The following is a 14,220-nucleotide window of genomic DNA, read 5'->3' on the forward strand; positions in this document are numbered from 1 at the left end:
AGGGGGAGAGGGAGAAGGGGGAGAGGGAGGTGAAGACGTGGGGCAGAGGAGGGAGAAGGGGGAGAGGGAGAAGGGGGAGAGGGAGAAGGGGGAGGGGGGAGAAGGGGGAGAGGGAGAAGGGGGAGGGGGAGAAGGGGGAGAGGGAGAGGGAGAAGGGGGAGAGGGGGAAGGGGGAGAGGGGGAAGGGGGAGAGGGAGAAGGGGGAGAGGGAGGTGAAGACCTGGGGCAGAGGAGGGAGAAGGGGGAGAGGGAGAAGGGGGAGAGGGAGAAGGGGAAGAGGGAGAAGGGGGAGAGGGAGAAGGGGAGAGGGAGAAGGGGGAGAGGGAGAAGGGGGAGGGGGAGGAGGGGGAGGGGGAGAAGGGGGATGGGGAGGAGGGGGAGGGGGGAGGAGGGGGAGAAGGGGGAGGGGGAGAGGGAGGAGGGGGAGAGGGAGGAGGGGGAGAGGAGGAGGGGGAGAGGGAGAAGGGGGAGAGGGAGAAGGGGGCAGGGAGAAGGGGGAGGGGGAGAGGGAGAAGGGGGCAGGGAGAAGGGGGAGGGGGGAGAGGGAGAACGGGGAGAGGGAGAAGGGGGAGGGGGAGAGGGAGAAGGGGGAGAGGGAGAACGGGGAGAGGGAGAACGGGGAGAGGGAGAAGGGGGAGAGGGAGAAGGGGGAGAGGGAGAAGGGGGAGGGGGAGGAGGGGGAGAGGGAGAAGGGGGATGGGGAGGAGGGGGAGGGGAGGAGGGGGAGAGGGAGAAGGGGGATGGGGAGGAGGGGGAGGGGGAGGAGGGGGAGAAGGGGGAGGGGGAGAGGGAGGAGGGGGAGAGGGAGGAGGGGGAGAGGGAGGAGGGGGAGAGGGAGAAGGGGGAGAGGGAGAAGGGGGCAGGGAGAAGGGGGAGGGGGAGAGGGAGAAGGGGGCAGGGAGAAGGGGGAGGGGGAGAGGGAGAACGGGGAGAGGGAGAAGGGGGGAGGGGGAGAGGGAGAAGGGGGAGAGGGAGAATGGGGAGAGGGAGAACGGGGAGAGGGAGAAGGGCGAGAGGATGAACACGGAGAAGGAGAAGGGGGAGAGGGAGAGGGAGAAGGGGGAGAGGGAGGGGAAGACGTGGGGCAGAGGAAGGAGAAGGGGGAGAGGGAGGGGAGGGGAGAGGGAGGAGAGAGGGAGGGGACGGGAGAGGGAGGGGAAGACGTGGGGCAGAGGAGGGAGAAGGGGGAGAGGGAGAAAGGGGAGAGGGAGAAGGGGGAGAGGGAGAAGGGGGAGAGGGAGAAGGGGGAGAGGGAGAAGGGGGAGAGGGAGAAGGGGAGAGGGAGAAGGGGAGAGGGAGAAGGGGAGAGGGAGAAGGGGAGAGGGAGAAGGGGGAGGGGGAGAGGGAGAAGGGGGAGAGGGAGAAGGGGGAGAGGGAGAAGGGGGAGAGGAAGAACGGGGAGAGGGAGAAGGGGGAGAGGGAGAGGGAGAAGGGGGAGAGGGAGGTGAAGACGTGGGGCAGAGGAGGGAGAAGGGGGAGAGGGAGAAGGGGGAGAGGGAGAAGGGGGAGGGGGAGGAGGGGGATGGGGAGGAGGGGGATGGGGAGGAGGGGGAGGGGGAGGAGGGGGAGAAGGGGGAGGGGGAGAGGGAGAAGGGGGAGAGGGAGAAGGGGGCAGGGAGAAGGGGGAGGGGGAGAGGGAGAAGGGGGAGAGGGAGAAGGGGGCAGGGAGAAGGGGGAGGGGGAGAGGGAGAAGGGGGAGAGGGAGAAGGGGGCAGGGAGAAGGGGGAGGGGGAGAGGGAGAACGGGGAGAGGGAGAAGGGGAAGAGGGAGAACGGGGAGAGGGAGAAGGGGGAGGGGGAGAACGGGGAGAGGGAGAGGGAGAAGGGGGAGAGGGAGGGGAAGACGTGGGGCAGAGGAAGGAGAAGGGGAAGAGGGAGGGGAGGGGAGAGGGAGGAGAGAGGGAGGGGAGGGGAGAGGGAGGGGAAGACGTGGGGCAGAGGAGGGAGAAGGCGGAGAGGGAGAAGGGGGAGAGGGAGAAGGGGGAGAGGGAGAAGGGGGAGAGGGAGAAGGGGGAGAGGGAGAAGAGGGAGAGGGAGAAGAGGGAGAGGGAGAAGGGGGAGAGGGAGGGGAAGAGGTGGGGCAGAGGAGAGAGAAGAGGAGGAGAGGGAGGAGAGGGAGGAGAGGGCGGGGAGGGGAGGGGAGGGGAAAAGGCGGGGCAGAGGAGGGAGAAGGCAGGGGCAGTGGAGCCCCGGGGGTGGTGGGGAGAAGCCCGCCGTCCCTCCCTCCCTCCCCTGGCCTGTGGCCCCTATGCCTGCATCCGCATCCTGGAGTCCTACTGGGACAGCAACAACAACTTTCTCACCAAGAAGTCCCTGTCCCAGTTCAACCTGGCCTTGGTCATCAACGGAGACTTCCTGGTGAGTGTCACCAGGGTGGATGGGGTTCCCGGCTCCGGGGAGGGGCCTGGAGGAGCTGCATGCTCAGGGTGAGGACTGCTGGCGAGGCGGGCCAGTCTGGCCTGGAGGCCATGGCCCCTGGCACAGCCCCCTCCCCGCTGGCTGGCCAGCCAGGACAAGCTACTGGTGTCCCTGCGGAAGGAGCCGCGCACCCTGGTGCAGAAAGTGAACGCGGACGAGGAGTGGCAGGAGCCTGCCCAGTCCAGGAGGGACTTCCTCCACGGCCGGCGCCTGTCCCTGATGTTCCGGAGCTTCAGGATCCCGCTGGCCCCGCCGCTGTGCCAGGACTCCGGAATCCGCTGCAGCTCCGAGGTGCTACAGGAGCGCACCTTTGTGGACCTGGCGTCCCACTGCCAGGCGGTCATCTGCTGCCGCGTGACGCCCAAGCAGAAGGCCCTGATCGTGGCGCTGGTGAAGAAGTACCACGAGGTGGTGACCCTGGCCATCAGGGATGGCACCAATGATGTCAACATGATCAAGAGTGAGTGGCAGCCGCGGGTCTGGGGGGGCTGGGGCAAGTGGGGGGCGGCCAGTGGGGGGATGGTGAGGCTGAGGGGTGGCTGGGGCAGGTGGAGGGTGGCCAGTTGGGGGATAGCCAGGCTGGAGGGGCTGGGACAGGTTGGGGTTGGCCAGTGGGGGTATGGTGGGACTCGGGGGACCTGGGGCAGGTGGGGGGTGCCTGATAGGGGTAGCGGCAGGCCTAGGGGGCCTGGGGTATGGGGGCAGCTGATGGGGGATGGCAGGGCTGGGAGGGCCTGGGGCGAGTTGGGGGTGCCTGATGGGGCCAGTGGTGGGATTGGAGGGGACCTGGGGCAGGTGGGGGACAGCCGATAAGGGGGCAGAACGGTGTGGGGGCCTGGGTTGGGTGGGGAGGGGCTGGGCGGGACTGGAGGGACTGGGGGGGCCTAGGGACTGACCAGCTGCCTGTGCCCTGCAGCTGCGGACGTGGGCGTGGGGCTGGCAGGCCAGGAGGGCATGCAGGCGGTTCAGAACAGCGACTTCGTGCTGGGCCAGTTCCGCTTCCTGCAGCGCCTCCTGCTGGTGCACGGCCGCTGGTCCTACGTGCGCATCTCCAAGTTCCTGCGCTACTGCTTCTACAAGACCATGGCCAGCATGATGGTGCAGGTCTGGTTCACCTTCTACACCGGCTTCACCGCGCAGGTGCGCCCCGCCCGGGCTGCCCCATGGCCAGGGCCTCCGGGGGGGGCCACGCCCCTCCCATAGACCCCAGGAGCCCCGCTGGGTGTGCTGAGAACCCCAGGACCCTCAGTGGGCAGGGCTTGCCTGAGGCCACACGGCAAGGCTGCATTAGTAGAGGCCTAGAGACCAGGTGAAGGGAGGTGACGGTCCCTGTCTATCTCTGTGCCCAACACCTTCCAGGACATCTGTTTTGTTTTGCCCTGTTTTGAGACAGAGTTTCATTCTGTCACCCAGGCTGGAGTGCAGTGGTGCGATCTTAGCTGGAATTACAGGCATGTGCCACAGCGCCTGGCTTTTGTTTTACTTTATTTCTAGATTTTTAAAATGGAATTGCTTTCTAGTTTTGTTTGTTTTGAGATGGAGTCTCTCTCTGTCTCCCAGGCTGGAGTGCAATGGTGCGATGTCAGCTCACTGCAACTTCTGCCTCCTGGGTTCAAGTGATCCTCCTGCCTCAGCCTCCTGAGTAGCTGGGATTACAGGCACGCGCCACCACGCCCGGCTAATTTTTGTATTTTTAGTAGAGATGGGGTTTCATCATATTGGCCAGGCTGGTCTCAAACTTCTGGCCTCAAATGTTCTGCCCACCATGGCCTCCGAAAGTGCTGCGATTACAGGCGTGAGCCACCACACCTGGCCTGCATGGCTTTTTCGATGCCATCCAATTAAAACAAAAGCTCAGAGGTGCTGTAATGAGGGAATGTGATGGTGCTTTCCTCCCTCCCCTTATCTTTCCCGCCTTTATCAGGCTGCACTCTACCCCACCCCAGTCCTACCCCCAACCTTGAGTGTAACTCGACTTTCTACCTCACCTGGAGCCCTCCCTGGGTGCCTGCTTGGCAGGCTCCTTGAGCGCCTGAAGGCTGACTTGTTCTCCTTGCCCTTCTTCCCTGGCTCAGCCCCTGTATGAAGGATGGTTCCTGGCCCTCTACAACCTCCTCTACAGCTCCCTCCCAGTTCTCTACATTGGGCTCTTTGAGCAGGTGAGCAGGGTGAGGCCAGGCCTCCCTTCCAGGTCTCTGCTCATCCTCTCCTCCCTGAGGCCTGGTTCTGGGGTGGGCCTGGGAGACCTTCAGGCCGTGGGGTGGTGTTCGGAGGGTCCGGTCCAGCACCTCTCCCTGCCCACTGCCACTGAGCTGCTCCCACTGGAGCTCACACTCATCGTGGGGTACCCAGCTCCTCCTGTGTGTGGGAGCCCCCACCCTGTGCTGGAGGCCCCATGCCTCTGTCTACCCATCCGTGCAACGAGGGGAGGGGATCAGAACAGATGATTCTGCTGGGTTTATCACCCCCCAGGCCCAAGAGGCCCTGACTATGTGATCTGGAGACGGGAGGGTGGATTGTACGGAACGTTCCGGATGATGGAAGTGTCCCACACCTATGCAACTCAGCACAGAAGCCACCGGCTACAGGTGGCCAACGAGGAGCGTTTGTGCTGTGGCCAGTGTGACCCAGGGGCTGGATTTCACATCTGACTTCACGTTTGCTAGAGTGTTTCTTTTTGCGTGTGTGAAACAGGGTGTCTGTGGCCCAGGCTGGAGTGCAGTGGCACGATCTCAGCTCACTGCAACCTCTGCCTCCCGGTTCAAGCGATTCTCCTGCCTCAGCCTCCCAAGTAGCTGGGATTACAGGCGTGAGCCACCACGCTTGGCCGATTTTTTTATTTTTAGTAGAGATAGGGTTTTGCCATGTTGGCCAGGCTGGTCTCGAACTCATGACCTCAGGTGATTCTCCTGCCTCGTCCTCCCCAAGTGCTGGGATTACAGGGGTGAGCCACCATGCCCGGCCCTGCTAGAATCTTTACCTGTGGTGGACTACAGATCACAAAAACTGCTACCGTCTCAGTCAGACTTAAGCGTGCAGCTCAGCACAGAGTGCGTTCGTGTGGCCATGTGACCCACCTCCAGCACCCTTTCCATTTCATTTTATTGTATTCTATAGACGAAGTCCCATTCTCTCATCCAAGCTGGAGTGCAATGGTATGATCACAGCTCACTGCAGCCTCCACTCCTGGGCTTAAGTGATCCTCCTGCCTCAACCTCCCAAGTAGATGAGACTACAGGTGGATATCACCTCACTCAGCTACTTTAAAGATTTTTTAGGCTGGGGCGGTGGCTCACACCTGCAATCCCAGTACTTTGGGAGGCTGAGGCGGGTGGATCACAAGGTCAGGTGTTTGAGACCAGCCTTGCCAACATTGTGAAACCCCATCTCTACTAAAAATATAAAAATTAGCCTGGCGTGGTGGCTGGTGCCTGTAATTCCAGCTACTCTGGAGGCTGAGGCAGGAGAATCACATGAACCCAGGAGGTGGAGGTTGCAGTGAGCTGAAACTGTTCCACTGCACTCCAGCCTGGGTGACAGAGTAAAATTCCATCTCAAAAAAAAGAGACATGTTTTTAGAGCCACGGGGTCTCACTGTGTCATCCAGGCTGGCCTCGAACTCCTGGCCTTAAGCGATCCTTGACCTCCCAAAGTGCTGAGATTGCAGGTGTGCGCCACCGTGCCTGGCTTACTTTAATTCAGTTAAACACCAGGAGCCACACACAGAGAGTGGCTACCCGATTGGCCTGCCGGAGGAGGTCCCGACCTCTGTTGGGGGCCCCCACTCCCCACCCCCCACCCAATCCCAGGAGCCTCCCCTTGTCCCCAGGACGTGAGTGCGGAGCAGAGCCTGGGGACGCCGGAGCTGTACGTGGTGGGGCAGAAGGACGAGCTCTTCAACTCCTGGGTCTTCTTCCAAGCTGTCGCCCACGGCATAGCCGCCTCTCTGGTCAACTTCTTCATGACGCTGTGGATCAGCCGAGACACGGCGGGACCTGCCAGCTTCAGCGACCACCAGTCTTTTGCGGTCGTGGTGGCCCTGTCCTGCCTGCTGTCCGTCACCATGGAGGTGGGCAAGGTCCCCCCTCCCGGGGGCCTCGGACATGGCCATCGAGGTCTCCTCCCCGGGGACCCCTGCTCTGGGGGCCTTGCCAGCGCGCTTCCTGGACCCCGGGGACTGGAGTCCAGCTGCAGGCTCCCCTGGGCCGGGCTGACCCCACGCTGCCTGTGCGGGTCGTTCTCATCACCAAGTACTGGAGTGCCCTGTGCATGGTGAGCATCCTCCTCAGCCTGGGTTTCTATGCCGTCATGACGACCGCCACCCAGTGCCTCTGGCTCTTCAGAGTGTCCCCCAAGACCTTCCCATTTCTGTGTGAGCCCCCGTGGGGAAGTGGGGCGGGCGATCGCCATGCGGGAGGCCCCCATGGGAAAGGTCGCTGGCTGCCCCTGACAGTTGTCCAGCCAAGTCTCCTCGGGAAGGGGCTCCTTTAGGACCGGGCACAAAGGTGCAAAGGTGATCCATGGCCTGGGGGCGTCCTCGGAGCTGGGGTCAGCACAGGCAGCACAGGCCCCATCCCCCAGCAGGTCCCGAGCAAGCTCCCCTTTGACCCCGCCCTGTCCCCAGACGCCGACCTCAGCACGCTGTCCTCCCCGTCCATCCTGCTGGTGGTCCTGCTCAACGTGTCCTTGAACACCCTGCCTGTCCTGGGCCTCTGAGTCATCTTCCAAGCCCTCAAGAAGGCGCGCACCAAGGTGAGGCGGGCCTGGGCCTGGGGTTCTCACCTGACACCTTCCAGGACCCTGGTGGGGGAGCCACGCAGGGCGGGCGCAGGGGCCGTGAGGTGTCCAGGCTCCTCTGGGCCCTCCAAGATGCAGGGCTGGGGCAGAGCCCCCGACACACGCCCAGTGCCCCCAGACACACGCCTCACTCCCCAGATGGCAGCAGAGAGCACTAAAGGCCACTCTGGGTCTGATGCTGACGCCATCAGAATCTTCAGGCTTTTTATTTAATTATTTATTTTTATATTTTGAGGCAGGGTCTCACGCTGTTGCCCAGGCTGGAGTGCAGTGGCGCGATCTCGGCTCACTACTACCTCTGTCTCCCGGGTTCAAGCGATTCTCCTGCCTCAGCCTCCCGGGATTATAGGTGCCCGCCACCACCCCTGGCTAATTTTTTGTATTTTTAGTAGAGATGAGGTTTCATTACATTGTCCGGGCTGGTCTCGAACTCCTGACCACAAGTGATCCACCCACCTCGGCCTCCCAAAGTTCTGGGATTACAGAAGTGAGCCCCCATACCCGGACTTAATGTTTTTATTTATTTAATTAACTTTTTTAGAGGTAGGGTTTCACTCTGTCACCCAGGCAGGAGTGCAGTGGTACACTCACGGCTCACTGCAGCCCTCGGCTCCCAGGCACAAACGGTCCTCCCACCTCAGCCTCCCAAGCAGCTGAGACCACAGGCATGCACCACCACACCCAGCTAGATGTTTAGTTTTTTTCTAGAGATGGGGTCTCATTATGTTGCCTAGGCTGGTCTCAGACTCCGGGCTCAAGCAGTCCTCCTGCCTTGGCCTCCTGACATGTTGGAACTTCAGGCATGAGCCACACCGTGCCTGGCCGACACCATCAGATTCTGCATGAATGATCGAGGTGTTGGGGGTTGCGGTGGCGGAAACAGCTTTGACATGGTTTAGGCAAGAGGCGGAGCTCGGACAGACGGGTGGGCCGACACGCACGCGCACAGCCGGGAGAAGGAGCCAGGCTCTGGCCCAGGCCACAGTGTGGACGCCTTGAGGGCGTGGTGCCCAAGGCCAGGCGCGGTGGCTCACACCTGTAATCCCAGCACTCTGAGAGGCTGAGGCAGGAGGGTTGCTGGAGGCCAGGAGTCCAAGACCAGCCAGGGTGACATAGTGAGACCCCATTTCTACAAAAAATTATAAATGAGCAACCGAGCGTGGTAGTTCATGCCTGTAATCGCAGCACTTTGGGAGGCCGAGACAAGAGGATCGCTTGAGTCCAGGAGTTCAAGAGTAACCTGGCAATTTGGGAGACCCCGTCTCTACAGATAAAAAAAAGAAAACATGATTCTCAGTGAGTGAAGCCAGACATAAAAGACAAATGTTGGGCCGGGCGCGGTGGCTCACGCCTGTAATCCCAGCACTTTGGGAGGCCGAGGCGGGTGGATCACGAGGTCAAGAGATCGAGACCATCCTGGCCAACATGGTGAAACCCCGTCTCTACTAAAAATACAAAATATTAACTGGGCACGGTGGCGCGTGCCTGTAATCCCAGCTACTCAGGAGGCTGAGGCAGGAGAATTGCCTGAACCCAGGAGGCGGAGGTTGCGGTGAGCCGAGATCGCGCCATTGCACTCCAGCCTGGGTAACAAGAGCGAATCTCTGCCTCAAAAAAAAAAAAGACAAATGTTAGTTGATTGACTTATATGAGGTCTCTAGAGTCGTCAGATTCACGGATGCAGAAAGTAGAATGGGGCCTGCCAGGGACTTCGGGCTGGGGACGGGGAGCGAGTGTTTCGTGGGGGAAGAGTTTCCGTTTGGGAAGATGAAAAGGTTCTGGAGATGATGGTGGTGGTGGCTGCCCTACTGTGTGCATGTGTTTCATGCTGCTGAGCTGTAAGCATAAAAACGGTCAAGAGGGCAGCCAGGCGTGGTGGCTCAGGCCTGAAATCCCTGCACTTTGGGAGGCCAAAGCGGGTGACTCACTTGAGCCTGGGAGGGTGAGGGTTCAGTGAGCTGTGATTGTGCCGCTCTACTCTGGTCTGGACAACAGAGCAAGACCCCACCTCAAAAACAAGGGAGGGGGACTTAATCGCCCATGTAACCAAAACATGCGTGGACAAGCAGATTGCAGCCGAGATGGGCCCCAGAATTGCCTGGATGGTGTACCTGCCCTGCCACCTCTGTTCTCCCTGCTCAGCTCCTGCCACCTTTACCGCGCAGTCTGGACACATGGCTGTCCCAGACTCACCTCTCCTGGATTTGCCGTCAAAGGGCAGCCAAGGCACCTGGTGGCTGATCCAGAGTCAAGTCTCAGGGAAGGACTCTGATTGGCTGATCCAGGGTTAAGTCCCAGGGAAGGACTCTGATTGGCTGATCCAGGGTTAAGTCCTGGCTGATCCAGGGTTAAGTCCCAGGGAAGGACTCTGATTGGCTGATCCAGGGTTAAGTCCCAGGGAAGGACTCTGATTGGCCGATCCAGGGTTAAGTCCCAGGAAGGACTCTGATTGGCCGATCCAGGGTTAAGTCCCAGGGAAGGACTCTGATTGGCTGATCCAGGGTTAAGTCCCAGGAAGGACTCTGATTGACTGATCCAGGGTTAAGTCCCAGGGAAGGACTCTGATTGGCCGATCCAGGGTTAAGTCCCAGGGAAGGACTCTGATTGGCTGATCCAGGGTTAAGAAGTCCCAGGGAAGGACTCTGATTGGCTGATCCAGGATTAGTTTCCAGGGCAAGGCCAATTAGTGGGTCTTGAAGAGCAAAGGACCAGAGTCCTCCTTAGAACTCTACAGTGGGAGTCGAGGACTGTAGTTGGCTCAGCTTGGGTAGAGAAGAACACAGCAGTCAACAGTGGCTGAGGGCTACGAATGCTGCCTCTCCTACTGGGGGACAGGTCACCTCAGAGCCATCAGCCGAGCATGGGAGTCTGATTCCCCTGCTCTCCCCTTTGCTCTTCAGGAAGAGAAGGTGGAGGAGGGCCCCAGAGAGGACATTTTCACCGTGGAGCCCGTGCCTCATTTATACCGGGAGTCTCGCGCCCGGCGTTCCAGCTACGCTTTCTCCCACCGTGAGGGATATGCGGACCTCATCACTCAGGGCACAATTCTGCGGACCGGACCAGGGGTCAGCAGTGACATAGCCTCTGCCTCCCCAGTCCCATGTGATGAAGAGGCGTCCTTGAGCCCAAAGGAGTCACACTGGCATCTCAGGAAGGTATCGTCCATGGGGAAGAAGCACCAGCAACAGGGGAGGGTGTCCTCCGAGGAAATACAGCCCCCTCCACAATTAGCTCATTGTTTTCAATGGATAGTCTATCTGCTTTTCATTCAGAAAACCAACCTGCCCTTCTCAAAAATTTGCTCGCCAGCACCAACAGGCTATCTGGGTCTTTCCAGGAGCAACTGCTGAGGGCGCAGGAGAGGCCACTGTCACCCAAGCAGAGGCCACCTTCCCTGAGAAGTTGCCGTTGACTAAGGAGAGGTCACATTCTTTTCAGGAGAAATCACCGTTGCTCAGAAGAAGCCAGCTGTCATCTTCCGAGGGCCGGCCACAACCTCTGGCGAGCCAGTCGTTGCTTTCAGGCCAGCTGACGTTGGAGAGCCAGGCAGAATCCTCGGAGGAGAAGTCAGCATTTTTGAGGCCCTTGACACCGTTCCGGAAGAGCTGGCAAAAGGAGCCCCACACCCCCAAGGAGTGGACGGCGCCGCGCTCAGACAAGACCCGGAAATCTCAGGTGGAGACTCTGCCACCGAGTCCGGGAGAATCATCCATGAGCCAGCAGCCTATGTAGGTGGGGCCCTGCCCGTCATCATCCATGGAGTGGCTGCTGGTGCCCGTCGAGGAGCGGCCACCCCTGCCCCCAGAGGAGCAGTCATTGCCCTATACAAGCCCCCCAGCATTCAGGGGGCCTTCCTCCGAAGACAAGGGTTCTACACACTTTTCTTTTTCTAATAAACCAGGGTCCATCTGACCCCAGCGCTAATTCAGGCTCACTTTTTCCCTACACTTCTTTTGTGATGGAATATTCCTTCCTGTTTTTTAAAGTCAAAGCACTGACCTCTAGTGGCCCAGTGGGGTATTTGCAGGGAAAGCTTTTCTTCACCCTGGGGTTGACAATGTTGGTAAAGCTTCATTGTTCTCAGAAGCTGCTTGTTTGTATTTGTTTACTTAGAGACGGAGTTTCCTTCTTGTCACCCAGGCTGGAGTACAATGTGGCCATCTCGGCTACCGCGACCTCCGCCTCCCAGGTTCAAGCGATTCTCCTGCCTCAGCCTCCCAAGTAGCTGGGATTACAGGCATGCGCTACCATGCCTGGCTAATTTTTGTATTTTTAGTAGAGACGGGGTTTTCTCCATGTTGGCCAGGCTGGTCCCAAACTCCTGACCTCAGGTGATCCGCCTGCCTCGGTCTCCCAGTGTGTTGGGATTACAGGTGTTAACCACCACACCCAGCCCAAAAGTTGCTTATTAAAAGCTGTGGCGGCCGGGCGCGGTGGCTCACACCTGTAACCCCAGCACTTTGGGAGGCCGAGGCAGGTGGATCACGAGGTCATGAGATCGAGACCATCCTGGTCAACATAGTGAAACCCCGTCTCTACTAAAAATACAAAAAATTAGCTGGGCATGGTGGCGCGTGCCTGTAATCCCAGCTACTCAGGAGGCTGAGGCAGGAGAATTGCCTGAACCCAGGAGGCGGAGGTTGCGGTGAGCCGAGATCGCGCCGTTGCACTCCAGCCTGGGTAACAAGAGCAAAACTCCGTCTCAAAAAGAAAAAAAAAAAAAAAAAAGCTGTGGCTCCCCTGCTGTCTGACAGCTAGGCCCTCCCAAGAAAGTTTATCAGCTCCAGTTCTGGTACCATCTGGCTTCTTCCTCCACTGGGAAGCCCTGGTTTCTCCCCTTCGAATAAACCTCAGCTCACTGGGGCTTCGTTCACCTTAGACTCCGGAAGGTGAGGGGCAGTGACATCCGGGAAGCAGGCCTGAGAAGGTCTGCATCTTGGGGCGTGATTGACTCAAAGGCACCAAGCTTTTCTTTCTGATTCTTAACCATTCCCTGTGAGTGGTGGACGTTCAGAGCAGGCCGCCCGCCCGACCCCACAAGAAGACAGGACTCGGAGCAGAGAGAAGCGAGCTGGGTGGAAGCAAAGTCCCTCATCCCTGCACCCCTGTCCTCCCTCCCCGGCTTTGTGGTGGGCGCGTCCCCTCCTCCCCCATCTGTACCCCACCCATCGGCCAACACACACGCCCAGGTGAGTGACTAGAAAATAATTTATTGAAGAAAAACAAATCAACAAACCCAGCACAGCAATGGTTAACAATGAGGAGGTTTTTTTTAACTCTTAAGCCTGTCGCCTGAGGGTGAGGGTGGAGAAGGGCTTCTCTCCCCTTTGTCACTGGAGGGGAGGGGACTTTGGAGGGTCCAACTGGTGTCTCCCCAGAAAGCAGCCCTCAGTTCCGGTCTCTTCAAAACACTCAGGCTGCAGGGCCTTCTGGCTCACCCTCACCCCAGGCTGAGCTCAGGCCACCAATATCAGCCCCTGCGGGGTCCCACGGGGCCACGAGGAGGAGCCCCGGGAGTCTACTGGCCGGATTTTGCTTAAATCACACGGGGCAGAGAAAGTGAAATGGCCCAGGCTCCAGCTGCTGCGGGGAGCAGTCCTGCGGCTTCATTTCAGATTTCAGGTCGGCTGAGCCCTCAGCCCCAGGTCCAGCCCTCCAGACCGGGCTTTCTGCTTTCCGGGGTGGGGAGCACCCGCTTTAGCTACCCGCACCCCACTACTGGGACCTGTCCCTGAAAGCCCAACCTCTCCTCTCTCCTCTCACCCTCTCCTCCAGCCTCTGGCCTCCTGGGAACGAAGCAGGAGGAGTCTTCTCGAGCCGGCCCATCTGCGTCCCTTCCACCTCCAGGGACATGGCCTCATGGGACTAGAGGAGTCAGAGGCAGAGGACATTGTCCCAGAACCCCGGTTGATGGTTTTGGGGGGCCCTCTGTTTTCTAGGCTCCCAAAGTGGGCTGGGAAGGAGAGGTCTCTGCAGATAAGCGTCCCCCACCTCCTGGAGCAGACAGAGAGGCAGACTCATGCCCAGCCCAGGGAGGGGAGGCCGAGGCTGTCTGGGTGGAGGCGGGGGAGTGCTGGTGCCCGCCGTGGGGGGCCTCAGGAGGGTCCTCAGATCTCAGGAAGTTGGGGTACACCCCCAGCCCCCACCACCCTGGGCGACAAGAATAGGTTGATTGTCTCTCCTCTGAACAAGACACTTGGAGTTCATGCTACAGTGAAACCAACCGGGGGATGGGGGGTGCGGCGGTCTACGACGTGGGTGACACTGTAGTGCCCCCAGAACCAGGAACGGGGCGGGGGAGGGCTGGGCGGCTCCCGCCTGGCCGGGGCAGGTAGGTGGCATCTGGGGCTGGGAGGTGCAGGAGACCTGGGTGCTGAGGCCCTGCTCCCGCTGCCTCTACCTGGGGCCTCGTCCACCTGTCCCGGCTGGACACAGTTCCTTAGAAAGGAGGAAAGAAACAGCAACGAAAAAGCACCGAACAGCACCGAGGGCACCAGACACACAGACGCGACACCGGCCCCGCCCCCCGCCCCACTCCGTTACAGCAGCGTCAAGGAAGAGCACATTACTCATGCACCAACTCCAATTCCATTTTGTCTTTTTTTTTTTTTTTTTTGCATTTTTCTTCCTTTTTTTCTTAAATTACATTTGAACACAGAACACAGAGAATAATAAATACTCTTATAAGACATGACTCCAAAAAACGAGAAACAGAACAGCCAGAGAATATGCCTCTCCCTCTCTCTCTCCCTCCCCTCCCTCTCTCTCTCTCTCTCTCTCTCTCTTCCCCTCTCTTTCCTAAAGGACTCGTTTAAATAAGAAATGTGTAAACCGCTGGTCCTTCCTGCCACAGTCAGCCCCCCCCTCCCTCTCCCTCTCTCTCCCTCTCTCTCTCTCTGTCTCTCTCTCTCTCTCTCCCTCTCCCTCTCTCTCCCTCTCTCTCTCTCTGTCTCTCTCTCTCTCTCTCAAGCTCCCTCTTACTTTCCCTCTGGTCTCCAGCCCTGAC

General features: G+C 59.6%; 1 protein-coding gene and 1 pseudogene across 1 annotated transcript in view; one reads left to right on the plus strand and one right to left on the minus strand.

The window, feature by feature from the left end:
• ATP8B3 (ATPase phospholipid transporting 8B3) overlaps positions 1–11,149 on the plus strand; it is a 31,533-nt gene extending 20,384 nt beyond the window's left edge. The window contains 9 exon segments of the mRNA XM_064371227.1: positions 2,258–2,357; positions 2,511–2,877; positions 3,334–3,557; positions 4,493–4,576; positions 6,247–6,485; positions 6,650–6,789; positions 7,042–7,169; positions 10,115–10,369; positions 10,653–11,149. Coding sequence (XP_064227297.1) covers positions 2,258–2,357; positions 2,511–2,877; positions 3,334–3,557; positions 4,493–4,576; positions 6,247–6,485; positions 6,650–6,789; positions 7,042–7,169; positions 10,115–10,369; positions 10,653–11,126 — 2,011 coding nt within the window. The 3' untranslated portion in view covers positions 11,127–11,149.
• Positions 94–2,058, minus strand: LOC135272693 (uncharacterized; annotated as a pseudogene).
• Positions 11,150–14,220: the final 3,071 nt, after the last annotated feature.

Source organism: Aotus nancymaae, unplaced genomic scaffold (assembly GCF_030222135.1).
Source record: "Aotus nancymaae isolate 86718 unplaced genomic scaffold, 86718_ANA_hifiasm-v0.15.2.pri h1tg000124l, whole genome shotgun sequence".
NCBI classification, from domain to species: Eukaryota; Metazoa; Chordata; class Mammalia; order Primates; family Aotidae; genus Aotus; species Aotus nancymaae.